The sequence below is a fragment of the Simochromis diagramma genome, unplaced genomic scaffold, assembly GCF_900408965.1.
Source record: "Simochromis diagramma unplaced genomic scaffold, fSimDia1.1 OVJJ01000565.1, whole genome shotgun sequence".
NCBI classification, from domain to species: Eukaryota; Metazoa; Chordata; class Actinopteri; order Cichliformes; family Cichlidae; genus Simochromis; species Simochromis diagramma.
In genome coordinates, this window is record NW_024387304.1 from 1,964,180 (window position 1) to 1,978,937 (window position 14,758).

The following is a 14,758-nucleotide window of genomic DNA, read 5'->3' on the forward strand; positions in this document are numbered from 1 at the left end:
TTTGGTTGAAATAAGAATGGTTTTTAATAAACTCCAGTATATACACATGTATAATAGACACAATGAACATCCAAAAGAACCAGAATGATAATATATATACACAACTTTGAATACTGTGCAATTCAACGGATAGTATTTAAAAATATAGTATCTAAAGAAAATGTATTCATTTAATCTTGTAAAAGTACCCTATAGGACCCCACAAGTCCACATATTTCCTTTATTCCTTTAATATAATAGTTAGAGAAAATGTAAATAATAACTGTTAAAAAATATAAAAACATTTATGATACAAAAAGCAGTTCTACTACATTTAATAAAATAAGAGCAATAATGCTGCACTGTAATCTAGGTAACATCATTGCAAAGCCACGATATATATACACACACACACACACACACACAAAACATATAACTACAGTACAAAAAGCACACTAAAAATGGAAACACAAGTCCTTTGAAAGCTATACAAGGTTGGAGAAAAAGAATGTTGACCCTCTTAGGTCATGTTCATTGGGAACTTCAAGGTCCAAGTTTCCTGGATGAAAGTCAAGCCCTCCAAGTGTGTTATATTTACGATTTGGCCTCTTTTGATTTTGTGCTTGATTGGGAAAAACAGTCACATAGTATCCATCTGAAGTGTTAGATGCTCTCATTCTTGATTCTGGAGAAAATTGTGGCAAACGTGTATTGTGTTTGATATAGCCAGATGGGATTCTTCTGGGGTCCCTCATGCCAGTGTTAACTCCAGATGGGGAGATTGCGTGTCCATGGCTGTGTGGAGCCTGGAGATTAAGGTTGGAACATCTAGCTCTAAGCACATGATGTTTTCCTGTAAAGTCGTCAATATTGAGATCTGAATGATTTAAATCAATATGTTGGTGGAAAACGCCATCCATTCCAGGGAAGCTGGATCTTACTTTGGTTCTATGGGACCTTCTATCAGTATTACGAAGTCTGATATCACCATCTATGTCCAGGTCAGGAAGTTTCATGGTTAGATTTGACCTATGTTGTGAGTGATGTTTATGTGAAGGTGTTTGAAAATACAATGAAGGATCATCAATACTAAGACCTGGAGATCTCAGATGCTGCTGTGGAGGGTGCATTGCAACTTTGGGCATGTTGAGGTTCATGTTTGGAGCACTAACCCTTGGGCTTGATATATGTCCCTTCATCTGGGGTTGTTTCATATTCAGTTTTGCATTTGGAGGATTAATATCAAGATTTGTTGGTCTCAAAGCTCCACCAAAGTCAATATCAGATGCTTGATGTAAAACTGGGCTTCTAAACTGAGGCGGCTTGAAATATGGTTGTTTTAATTTTCTGTCTAAATCAAGATCAGCACGAGGGCCATGGATGTTTCCTAAGGGAATATTTGTGTCAACATCTGGACCTCTTATGCCTCTTAACTGAGGGCCATTAAAGTCCATCCTAGGTTGTCCCATGTTACCATTAATCCCTACATCAGGGTGTTTTGTATTGAGCTTGGGACTCTTGAAATTGGCATCAGGTAAATTGAAATCTGACATACTAACGCCAGGCCCAGAAAGTCTCATATGTGGTGTTTTTGCCTGTGGTCCAGAGATACTGAGATCTGGTGTATTTAAACTTGGGATTTTAAATGTTCCTTTTGCACCAGTAACATCTAAAGTTGCCTCAGGCAAACCAATGTCAACATCTGCAGTGTCCATTTCCAAGTTGGGAGCATTGAGATCCATGTTTGGTAAGTCTACCTTAGTCACATCAAGTCCACCTTTCATCTTTGGAGCTTTGAGATTCAGATCTGGAGTTTTTAGATTTGAATTTAATTTCAAATTTGGGCCTTTTGGTACTTTAGCTCTGACATCTGGTGAATTGAGGTCAACCTTTGGGAGATCTGTTTTTGGTGCAGAAAATCCCAAATCAAGCATTTTCAAATGTGGTGTTTTAAATTTCCCTGAAGGGCTACCAAAGTCAACATCAGGGAATTCAAAGCCATTTTTAGAACCTTTAAAGTCTATATTTGATGAAGGTAGATTAGGTGCATCAAGTCCACCTTTCACCTTTGGACCTTTGACTTTCAAATTTTTTTCAAAGTCTGGCCCATCTAATTTCGGTCGAGAAAATCCCACATCAGGTAATTTTAAATTTGGAGATTTTAACTTTCCTGATGGGCTACCAAAATCAACATCAGGCATTTCTAAGCCAGTTTTGGAACCTTTGAAATTGGCATTTGGTGCCCTGAGGTCAATGTTGGAGCCGTCAAAAGTGCCATCAAACTCAGGTCCTTTAAGATTTGGTAGATTACTCTTAGACATTTTCAGTTTTGGCATTTTCAGCTTCCCTTTTGGTGTGCCAGTGTTGATATCTGGAGTGTTCATATCTAATTTGGGAGCTTTAAGATCCATGTCTGGTAAGTCCATATCAGGTGCATCAATTCCACCCTTTATCTTTGGAGCTTTTAGGTTGAGATCTGGGCCTTCTAACTTTGGACCAGAAAGACCTAAATCAGGCAGATTCAGGTTTGGCTTTTTAAACTTGCCAGATGGACCAGAAATATCTAGATCAAGATCTGCTTTAGGACCTTTGAGGTTGACATTGGGTGTATTTATGTTTGGACCATCCAAGTTGCCATCAATTTCAGGACCTTTAAGGCTTGGAAGGTTGAATTTAGGCATTTTCATTTTGGGGAATTTCAGCTTCCCTTTTGGTGAGCCAATGTTGACATCTGGAGTGTTCATATCTAATTTGGGAGCTTTAAGATCCATGTCTGGTAAGTCCATATCAGGTGCATCAATTCCACCCTTTATCTTTGGAGCTTTTAGGTTGAGATCTGGGCCTTCTAACTTTGGACCAGAAAGACCTAAATCAGGCAGATTCAGGTTTGGCTTTTTAAACTTGCCAGATGGACCAGAAATATCTAGATCAAGATCCGCTTTAGGACCTTTGAGGTTGACATTGGGTGTATTTATGTTTGGACCATCCAAGTTGCCATCAATTTCAGGACCTTTAAGGCTTGGAAGGTTGAATTTAGGCATTTTCATTTTGGGGAATTTCAGCTTCCCTTTTGGTGAGCCAATGTTGACATCTGGAGTGTTCATATCTAATTTGGGAGCTTTAAGATCCATGTCTGGTAAGTCCATATCCGGTGCATCAATTCCACCCTTTATCTTTGGAGCTTTTAGATTGAGATCTGGTGACTTCAGATCTGTGTTTAGGTCCAAATTTGGTCCTTTAGGCAGTGTCCCTGACAGATTAAATTTAGGCATTTTTAATTTCCCAGAAGGAGCATTAACATCCCAATCTGGACCATGAAGTTCTGGCATTTTAACTTTACCCGATGGCAAGTCCCAGTTGGCATTTGGTTTATCCATTTTCAGCTTTGGGGCTTTGAGGTCAATGTTTGGCATGTTTATGTCAGGTGCATTTATTCCACCACTGAAATTGGGACCAGAGATATCTAGGTCAGGTGTTTTAAGGTCCAAGTTAGGGCCTTCTAACTTTGGACCAGAAAGACCTAAATCAGGCAGATTCAGGTTTGGCTTTTTAAACTTGCCAGATGGACCAGAAATATCTAGATCAAGATCTGCTTTAGGACCTTTGAGGTTGACATTGGGTGTATTTATGTTTGGACCATCCAAGTTGCCATCAATTTCAGGACCTTTAAGGCTTGGAAGGTTGAATTTAGGCATTTTCATTTTGGGGAATTTCAGCTTCCCTTTTGGTGAGCCAATGTTGATATCTGGAGTGTTCATATCTAATTTGGGAGCTTTAAGATCCATGTCTGGTAAGTCCATATCAGGGACATCAATTCCACCCTTTATCTTTGGAGCTTTTAGATTGAGATCTGGTGACTTCAGATCTGTGTTTAGGTCCAAATTTGGTCCTTTAGGCAGTGTCCCTGACAGATTAAATTTAGGCATTTTTAATTTCCCAGAAGGAGCATTAACATCCCAATCTGGACCATGAAGTTCTGGCATTTTAACTTTACCTGATGGCAAGTCCAAGTTGACATTTGGTTTATCCATTTTCAGCTTTGGGGCTTTGAGGTCAATGTTTGGCATGTTTATGTCAGGTGCATTTATTCCACCACTGAAATTGGGACCAGAGATATCTAGGTCAGGTGTTTTAAGGTCCAAGTTAGGGCCTTCTAACTTTGGACCAGAAAGACCTAAATCAGGCAGATTCAGGTTTGGCTTTTTAAACTTGCCAGATGGACCAGAAATATCTAGATCAAGATCCGCTTTAGGACCTTTGAGGTTGACATTGGGTGTATTTATGTTTGGACCATCCAAGTTGCCATCAATTTCAGGACCTTTAAGGCTTGGAAGGTTGAATTTAGGCATTTTCATTTTGGGGAATTTCAGCTTCCCTTTTGGTGAGCCAATGTTGACATCTGGAGTGTTCATATCTAATTTGGGAGCTTTAAGATCCATGTCTGGTAAGTCCATATCCGGTGCATCAATTCCACCCTTTATCTTTGGAGCTTTTAGATTGAGATCTGGTGACTTCAGATCTGTGTTTAGGTCCAAATTTGGTCCTTTAGGCAGTGTCCCTGACAGATTAAATTTAGGCATTTTTAATTTCCCAGAAGGAGCATTAACATCCCAATCTGGACCATGAAGTTCTGGCATTTTAACTTTACCTGATGGCAAGTCCAAGTTGACATTTGGTTTATCCATTTTCAGCTTTGGGGCTTTGAGGTCAATGTTTGGCATGTTTATGTCAGGTGCATTTATTCCACCACTGAAATTGGGACCAGAGATATCTAGGTCAGGTGTTTTAAGGTCCAAGTTAGGGCCTTCTAACTTTGGACCAGAAAGACCTAAATCAGGCAGATTCAGGTTTGGCTTTTTAAACTTGCCAGATGGACCAGAAATATCTAGATCAAGATCCGCTTTAGGACCTTTGAGGTTGACATTGGGTGTATTTATGTTTGGACCATCCAAGTTGCCATCAATTTCAGGACCTTTAAGGCTTGGAAGGTTGAATTTAGGCATTTTCATTTTGGGGAATTTCAGCTTCCCTTTTGGTGAGCCAATGTTGACATCTGGAGTGTTCATATCTAATTTGGGAGCTTTAAGATCCATGTCTGGTAAGTCCATATCCGGTGCATCAATTCCACCCTTTATCTTTGGAGCTTTTAGATTGAGATCTGGTGACTTCAGATCTGTGTTTAGGTCCAAATTTGGTCCTTTAGGCAGTGTCCCTGACAGATTAAATTTAGGCATTTTTAATTTCCCAGAAGGAGCATTAACATCCCAATCTGGACCATGAAGTTCTGGCATTTTAACTTTACCCGATGGCAAGTCCCAGTTGGCATTTGGTTTATCCATTTTCAGCTTTGGGGCTTTGAGGTCAATGTTTGGCATGTTTATGTCAGGTGCATTTATTCCACCACTGAAATTGGGACCAGAGATATCTAGGTCAGGTGTTTTAAGGTCCAAGTTAGGGCCTTCTAACTTTGGACCAGAAAGACCTAAATCAGGCAGATTCAGGTTTGGCTTTTTAAACTTGCCAGATGGACCAGAAATATCTAGATCAAGATCCGCTTTAGGACCTTTGAGGTTGACATTGGGTGTATTTATGTTTGGACCATCCAAGTTGCCATCAATTTCAGGACCTTTAAGGCTTGGAAGGTTGAATTTAGGCATTTTCATTTTGGGGAATTTCAGCTTCCCTTTTGGTGAGCCAATGTTGACATCTGGAGTGTTCATATCTAATTTGGGAGCTTTAAGATCCATGTCTGGTAAGTCCATATCAGGTGCATCAATTCCACCCTTTATCTTTGGAGCTTTTAGATTGAGATCTGGTGACTTCAGATCTGTGTTTAGGTCCAAATTTGGTCCTTTAGGCAGTGTCCCTGACAGATTAAATTTAGGCATTTTTAATTTCCCAGAAGGAGCATTAACATCCCAATCTGGACCATGAAGTTCTGGCATTTTAACTTTACCTGATGGCAAGTCCAAGTTGACATTTGGTTTATCCATTTTCAGCTTTGGGGCTTTGAGGTCAATGTTTGGCATGTTTATGTCAGGTGCATTTATTCCACCACTGAAATTGGGACCAGAGATATCTAGGTCAGGTGTTTTAAGGTCCAAGTTAGGGCCTTCTAACTTTGGACCAGAAAGACCTAAATCAGGCAGATTCAGGTTTGGCTTTTTAAACTTGCCAGATGGACCAGAAATATCTAGATCAAGATCCGCTTTAGGACCTTTGAGGTTGACATTGGGTGTATTTATGTTTGGACCATCCAAGTTGCCATCAATTTCAGGACCTTTAAGGCTTGGAAGGTTGAATTTAGGCATTTTCATTTTGGGGAATTTCAGCTTCCCTTTTGGTGAGCCAATGTTGACATCTGGAGTGTTCATATCTAATTTGGGAGCTTTAAGATCCATGTCTGGTAAGTCCATATCAGGTGCATCAATTCCACCCTTTATCTTTGGAGCTTTTAGATTGAGATCTGGTGACTTCAGATCTGTGTTTAGGTCCAAATTTGGTCCTTTAGGCAGTGTCCCTGACAGATTAAATTTAGGCATTTTTAATTTCCCAGAAGGAGCATTAACATCCCAATCTGGACCATGAAGTTCTGGCATTTTAACTTTACCTGATGGCAAGTCCAAGTTGGCATTTGGTTTATCCATTTTCAGCTTTGGGGCTTTGAGGTCAATGTTTGGCATGTTTATGTCAGGTGCATTTATTCCACCACTGAAATTGGGACCAGAGATATCTAGGTCAGGTGTTTTAAGGTCCAAGTTAGGGCCTTCTAACTTCGGACCAGAAAGACCTAAATCAGGCAGATTCAGGTTTGGCTTTTTAAACTTGCCAGATGGACCAGAAATATCTAGATCAAGATCCGCTTTAGGACCTTTGAGGTTGACATTGGGTGTATTTATGTTTGGACCATCCAAGTTGCCATCAATTTCAGGACCTTTAAGGCTTGGAAGGTTGAATTTAGGCATTTTCATTTTGGGGAATTTCAGCTTCCCTTTTGGTGAGCCAATGTTGACATCTGGAGTGTTCATATCTAATTTGGGAGCTTTAAGATCCATGTCTGGTAAGTCCATATCAGGTGCATCAATTCCACCCTTTATCTTTGGAGCTTTTAGATTGAGATCTGGTGACTTCAGATCTGTGTTTAGGTCCAAATTTGGTCCTTTAGGCAGTGTCCCTGACAGATTAAATTTAGGCATTTTTAATTTCCCAGAAGGAGCATTAACACCCCAATCTGGACCATGAAGTTCTGGCATTTTAACTTTACCTGATGGCAAGTCCCAGTTGGCATTTGGTTTATCCATTTTCAGCTTTGGGGCTTTGAGGTCAATGTTTGGCATGTTTATGTCAGGTGCATTTATTCCACCACTGAAATTGGGACCAGAGATATCTAGGTCAGGTGTTTTAAGGTCCAAGTTAGGGCCTTCTAACTTTGGACCAGAAAGACCTAAATCAGGCAGATTCAGGTTTGGCTTTTTAAACTTGCCAGATGGACCAGAAATATCTAGATCAAGATCCGCTTTAGGACCTTTGAGGTTGACATTGGGTGTATTTATGTTTGGACCATCCAAGTTGCCATCAATTTCAGGACCTTTAAGGCTTGGAAGGTTGAATTTAGGCATTTTCATTTTGGGGAATTTCAGCTTCCCTTTTGGTGAGCCAATGTTGACATCTGGAGTGTTCATATCTAATTTGGGAGCTTTCAGATCTACGTCTGGTGAGTCCAAATCAGGGACATCAATTCCACCCTTTATCTTTGGAGCTTTTGGATTAAGATCTGGGGAATTCAGATCTGCGTTCAGGTCCAAATTTGGTCCTTTAGGCAGTGTCCCTGACAGATTAAATTTAGGCATTTTTAATTTCCCAGAAGGAGCATTAACACCCCAATCTGGACCATGAAGTTCTGGCATTTTGAGATCACCTGATGGAAAGTCTAAGTTAGCTTTTGGTGCATTAATTTTTAGTTTTTGTGCTTTGAGGTCAACATTTGGCACATTTATGTCAGGTGCATTTAGTTTTAAATTTGACCCTCTAGGCAGTATACCTGAAAGCTGTCCATCGGGTCCATCCAAGTCTCCATTCAAACCAGGAACCTGAATGACTGGTAAGTCATATTTGGGCATTCTAAACGTTGGAGCCTTGTATTTTCCAGATGGACCTTTAATACTAACTGATGGAGCATCAGTGGCCCAATTTTCACCCTTAAGGTCAGCTTTGGGAATGTTTGCATCAGGTGCAGACATGCCACCTTTTAGTTTTGATGTTTTCAATCTTAGGTCAGGTGTTTTAACATCAGTGTCACTTTTGAGCATGCCAGATTGAGCGTCCAAATCTAAATCAGGAGATTTAAGAGAAATCCTTGGTTTCTTGTGTGACATCTTGATTTCACCTAAAGGCATGTCAGTGTCTGTCCCACTGATATCTGGTTTTGATACATTAATACCCAACATTCCTTGCTCTGAATCAGGTGATATCCCAGACAGCCTAAGCTTGGGTGATTTTACATAACTGGAAGAATCATCCAAATTTAGATCTGGGTTTTTCAGTCTCTTGGAATACTTTAGACTGAGTTTCCCTGGTGTGCCTTCATGCTTAACGTCACATTCTGGACCACTAAAAGAAGATCCTGAGAGGCCCAGATCTGGCAGTTTAAATGTAGGCATTTTGAATTCCTGGTTTCTTCCTTCAATGGCCACTTTGGGAACGCTGGAATTAACAGATGGACCACAGAAACTTCTGCCATCAAGGTCTATCCCCATTTCAGGGGTAGTAATGTTTGAACCTTTTAGGCCTACATCTACTTCTGGAACTTCAAGTCCAATTTGAGGATTTTCAAGATTTCGCATTGCATCGTCAAATGATGGGTGGTCAGTATTTTGCAATTGCATACAAGATGTAGTGCTGACATTTGGGTCTTCTGGTAAGTCTAGATCTGGACATCTGGCACCGATTTTGAATCTTGGAACCTGAGCTTCACTTAGATTAGTCCCATTCAAGCCAAGACCTAGCGGTGGAAGATTCAGATTGCTGCCATCTGTTAAGCTTCCCTCATAAGAGTGTGAATCAGCATTAGCATCTGTGATTAAAGTCTTGGATTTCAGAAGTCCAAAGTCAACTCCAAGGCGAGGCAGCCCCATGTCATTTCTTTGGTTGACCTTGGATGAGCTTTGTACAGGTGGTTTGGCAGTAAACTCCCCATTCACGTAGCCCCCTTCAACACTGGGTACATCATCCATCAAAAACTTCTTGATTTTGGTGTTGTACAGTTTGTTGTAGGAATCCGTCAGCATCTGGAAACAGTGAGAAGTTGGTGATTGGAATGCAACTATAACATGAGAGTTTATGTGTTGTAACAGATGGGAGATAATTATTAATTATCAATTGTCATCATCATCATCATCACTATTTAATTTGAGTACCAAATTCTCTTGTTTTGTTTTTTTGCATCCAGCATTAAATGTATCTGCATCAGAAAATTTAAACAATTGTGAACTGTGTTCCACTGTTGCATAAACATACTGAAACTAATATAATTACTAATCCTTTATTTTTAATTGATATTATCTGCATTTAACCTACAGCCTCAGGACCCTTGGTACACTGGTCCAGATTGTCTAGGCTCTTGCTCCGGTTGCTTCGAGTGAGGACTTGAACTTTGTCATCAAATGGCTCCATCAGCTTCAGTACTTTTGACACCTCTTCTTTGGACAGTTGATCAAAATTGATTGTTGCCCCCAGAATTTCATCCCCTGAAAAAGACAAATAAAGTTCTTGCACAAAAAAATACCTTGTTCGAGAACATGCTTGACTATGTGCAAATAATACTGTATATCCTTCAAGGGCAGTTTTAGTACTTTAAACCTGGCCTGATCTTGACCTAGAACAGCGGTCAGCAACCTTTAACACCCAAAGAGCCATTTGGACCCAGTTTCCAAAGAAAAGAAAACACTGGGAGCCGCAAATACTTTTTGACATCTAAAATGAAGAAAACACTGTTCTTGCTTTTTACCTTTATGCTTTGTATAAACACCTAAAGTGTGTTGCTCATGAAATCCATGAAGTGCTACAGAGAAAATTACATTTTATTTATGTAATGAACACATTTTGACCTTTTAAAAAATATAACAAAAAGGAAAGACACCTAGTTGAAGGTCTATTTTAAATGAATTAAAAAGCTGAAGTTAAATTATTCATATACTAAACAAAAACTGTAGTGAGCCATCATCCTTATATCACCTTTACATCACAGCTGCCATTTCGCAGCCTGTAGCGGAGCCTTGACCTGAATTTTAAAAATAATTGGAAAAAAAATCACTTAACTGCCTCAAAAATGAAAAATAAATATTTGCAAAATATCTGCATAAATATTTATTTTACGTGGTTAATGTGTCTGCAGTGCCGCTGCAGGGGAGGTGGACGGACCTGAACGGCTTCCACAATCAAGCCTCGCCTGTTTAAAGTCTGTGCTCTCTCTGCTGTTGTGTTGGTATGTGTTGGGCTGTGAGCTGGAAAGTTACAGCTGGCTGTTTGGCTACAGCAACCATGTGTGAAAAGTGGTCAATAAAGCAAAAAGCATGTACATGCAAACATCGTCGGGTCTGTCGTTGTATGTTTACAATGGGACTGTGATGGCATCAGCCACACAGGGGTAAATCAGTCCATTTTTTACTTTATTAGTTTGCTTTGCAGTTTTCTTCATTAATCATTTGGTTAAACCTAACACTGGTATTATGAGGCACGCACATAGTAACATTGTGTGGTTTTTCTAAAAATGTTTTGTTATATTAATTATGTTTCTCTCTCTTTGCGTTACCTGGGTTTGGGCGGTGGCTGTTTCCAGTCTGGGCAAAAGGCGTGGCTGAGGACTCTGGGAACAAAATGCCTGCTCAGCAGGACCAACCATGGGCTTACCAGGAGCAGGGGTGTTTTAGGTTTAGTTAGGTTATTCTGTGCTTAGTTAATATTAGTGTGTGTTTTTGTTTCTCCCCTATTGTGTGTAAATGGTTTGGCCAAATCATTATAAAAGCTACCCTCATGTGTCTTTGTAATTAGGTCAGTTTGTGAGTTAAGTTGTGTCTCACTTTGTTTTGTTTAAGTTTCTGGAAATTCCTTTTTGTAGAGTTCTATTTAGTTGACCTCTTTTATGGGCCTGCTAAGTATGTTTTTGAATTTTGTTAATTTTGGACTTTTTGAGGGTTAAAATAAAGAAAACCCTTTTTGAAGACACTTTTTTGCCTGTGTCCTCTTTGCTTTGGCTGCTTGGTCCCTCACAGGGACTTCAGGTCCAAACCGTCTGCACACAGCGTCTGCAAATCGGGGCTGTACGAAGTCACTTCATCTTTACGCAGGACTGTAAGCTGTCCTCTTTGAGGCGTGAGCGGTGTTTGTTTTTACCATAGCTCATGGTGGAGAATAGCTGCTCACATACGTATGTGGATCCGAAGATCCATAATTGGCCTGCCTGGGGTTGAAAGTCTCCATAAACGCACTGTATTCCTGCTGGTATGCCTTACGCGAGTGTGACGCTTATTTTGAGCAATAAAAAATAACAGCATATCATTTTATTTTTATATTTCAAGATCACAATAATCTTCTAATTTAGAACTACAAGTTAAAAAAGAACGAACACAAATAAAATACATTTCAGTTAAATACTTAGAATTTTTTTCCAAACCACGTGGAGCCGCAGTATAAATACTAAAGAGCCGCATGTTGCCAACCCCTGACCTGGAAGATCAGGCCTCCTATAACGATTTAATATATAGTGGTAACACAGCACTTAAATGTACAATAGTTTCCTTGAATTTAAGGTGTGTTCTTTTTAGGAACAACTATTTTATTTCTTGTTTTCAAAAAGTCAAAAACAATACGAAGAGAAGTTTCAATAGGATGTCAAGATTCATACCTTCCTTTAGTCCTTTGCCGGATGAGACATTATTGATACTGGAAATGACCACCCCTCCCTCCTCTAACTGCTCCAAGGTCAGGGCTTCAGAGAGGCTTCTTCCCCTGCGATGTGAAGGCTGCAAGTAAAAGCAACATTTTTGTAAACTGAACAGAAGAATTACTCCTCTAAAGTAGACAATTTAAAACAAAACTATTCAATTCTGTATATATGAGCATTTTAGGAAGAATTAAAACAATATGTAAACGTTTCATACCATGACTCTTGTGGTTTTCTCACTATTGCACTGAGAAACCCAGGTTGACTAAGCCTGTAAAAGAACAAATAATATACAGTTAACAGACTTTGATTAACAGATTAAGGGAGCAAGTAAAACAAATGGCAAACTGTTCATGTATTTTCCTTAAAGTAGAGCATTAAACCAGTCAGCTACAACATTAAAATGGGATGATTTCAGCCCCTCTAAAAGATTTTTACTATACATACTAAATGTAAAAAATCTTAAGGCTTTGAGGAAGACTGTATCCATTTTTGTACATACTGTTCTGTACTGTATGTGCTTAGAGAAGTGGCACCCAGGTGAGTCAGCAGATGTATCTTTCAGGTATTCAAACTATGGCTTTGAAACTGTTAGCTCATCATTAAGGAAAACCTAGAACAGGTTTTTCAAGACTGTTTTCTTTTTGCAAGCACACAAAGCCCAAGCAGCCACACCCACTGCTTCCTAACACAATGACACAAGAACACAGAAAGGCCTCCTGTGAATCCAACACAGTATGATCTATGGGTTTTTATAATTCCACACATTAATAGAAAATGTGAAATAAATGTCCACACAAATGTCTCCGCAACCTCAGTGTACTATTGCTGAACAGCAACAACATAAAGAGTGATCAGGCAACAGGTATTACATGGACATGTCAATAATTATCTCAGGACTGTTAAAATACATAAAATGTTAAAACAACATGATAGTTGGCAATAGACTCTTTTTATTTTTCACTTTAAGTGAAATCATATTAAGGTACAATAATATACATAATTTATGTTTGTATGATGTTTAAATTGAAAAAAAATTAGCAAAAAGGTAACAATTAGACATGTAAACAACTCCAATCAAACATCTCCTCATGAGGATTTTATCCTTCGCTAGCATGAAAAGACTAAACTTTCAGCATTTAGCAGGTATCATGCACAACTTCAAATGGCATTTGATTAAAGGACGCCACTGATATACTATTCAGTTACATATTAAACATTTTACAAGTAAGCCAAAGTGCACATGCCTTTGTTGAGTCCCAATTAGAAGAATGAACTACAGTGCTAATATTTAACAATCCTCAGATAACGTATAATTTCTAATTATAAAAAAGTGAAAACATCAAGATGCAGAACAATGATGACCAGACACGTTCTTTCAAAAAAAAAAAAAACCATTTTGTGAGGTTTTTTTTTCTTGAGAGGTTTATTGAAAGATTTACTAATGTCATAAAGAAAAGTAATGCCTTTCAAAAGAAAAAAAGATGCTTGTTTAGCTGCAAAAATAAAATAAACCTGAAGACAGACTGAATGGTATATGGTGAAATGGTGCCAGGTGAAAAGCTGAAATGCAACCCACTACCACCACGACGCATGAAACCTGCTAGTGAAAAGTAAATTTAAGACACTGAGCTTACCTCAGCATGCATGTGCCTGCTGTGGTGTTGGAGTCGTGTCGTAAAGTTTCCCCACAGAGTCACCAGTCCATGCTATTTCCACTGAAGGGTGAGAATGAGGATATACAGAGCAGTCAGGTGGACATATACTCAACCTGAAGCAGCCAAACAGGTTCCACTTTAAAGAGCCATTAACTGTCAACAGACACAAACATGCGTTTTTGCATCATACGCCCTCATGAAACTTTCACACACCTTGACTACCACATGCCTCTGGCTCGCTGCATATAAACACAAATACACACGACAACAGACAAGAGTCTGTGTCGTGTCAGTGTCTGACCCACGTGTCTGTCACACAGCCGCACATTTCTTCCTAGAAAGCAAACAGATAGAGTATGCACGCATGTTAAAGCTAGCATTACGGTTGATTCCTGATTTTAAGGGACCAAAATACAAAATAAAAAAACAAACACTCCCCTGACAACTTGATAAGTGTGGTAAGAAAAATTCTGACCTGAGCCAAGGGAGCGGCAGGCGTTCACCGTGTGAGTCACTCCGATTAGTCACTTGTTGAGGACAAAGACTGTTGTCTGATTCAATCTGGATTGAAAGAAAAGAGAGCTCAGTTGCATTCACAGAATTATATAATCCTACCTGAAAGGGTACAGCTGCAGCTCCATATGGGCTCTGACTGTACAGTGTTTTTAATTGTTCTCAGGCAAATCTGGTGAATGAACTCAACATACATGTTTAATAATCAATAGCATTTTTATTACCAACGAATTTTTACATTACAGCTGTTGACAAGCCAAGAAAAAAAAAAAAAAAATCACTCCTGTCAAAATATACTCACCTGCAACTAAGCATACAAACATCACAATCACAACATTTAGATAAACTTTTTTTTTTATTAATACTTGAATCTAAATTGGATTTACAGCTCACATTAAAGCTGCCGGGATCATTCCATTATTATTTCATCAATTTAAATGATTCATGCTATCCTCCCTTAATTGTTTGACTGACAAATGTTTTATTATTCAGGTTGTCAGTTGCTCTTTGTCTTGGTCTTACATTAAAGTAAAATGCACTTGAAAATACAATTCATGAGATGAAGGGGATCAATTTATGACACATACAGATATATTAATATGATGATCAGCATGTGGTTATTTGATCAATGTCATATGTCTGAAAAGTCTGACGTTGATGCCAAAAA

General features: G+C 39.0%; 1 protein-coding gene across 2 annotated transcripts; it reads right to left on the minus strand.

Annotated features, from left to right (window-relative positions):
* si:ch211-69b7.6 (neuroblast differentiation-associated protein AHNAK) lies at positions 1–13,644 on the minus strand. 2 transcript variants are annotated; one of them, XM_040004306.1, is made up of 6 exons: positions 13,558–13,644; positions 12,138–12,191; positions 11,882–11,999; positions 9,556–9,725; positions 3,476–9,266; positions 1–2,821 (listed from the first exon to the last, which is right to left on the minus strand). In XM_040004306.1, the coding sequence occupies exons 2-6, from the start codon at positions 12,138–12,140 to the stop codon at positions 465–467; spliced, it is 8,439 nt and encodes a 2,812-aa protein (XP_039860240.1). In that variant the 5' UTR covers positions 12,141–12,191; positions 13,558–13,644; the 3' UTR covers positions 1–464. The 2 variants fall into 2 exon arrangements, with proteins under 2 accessions (XP_039860240.1, XP_039860239.1); XM_040004305.1 differs by having other exon boundaries at positions 6–9,266.
* Positions 13,645–14,758: the final 1,114 nt, after the last annotated feature.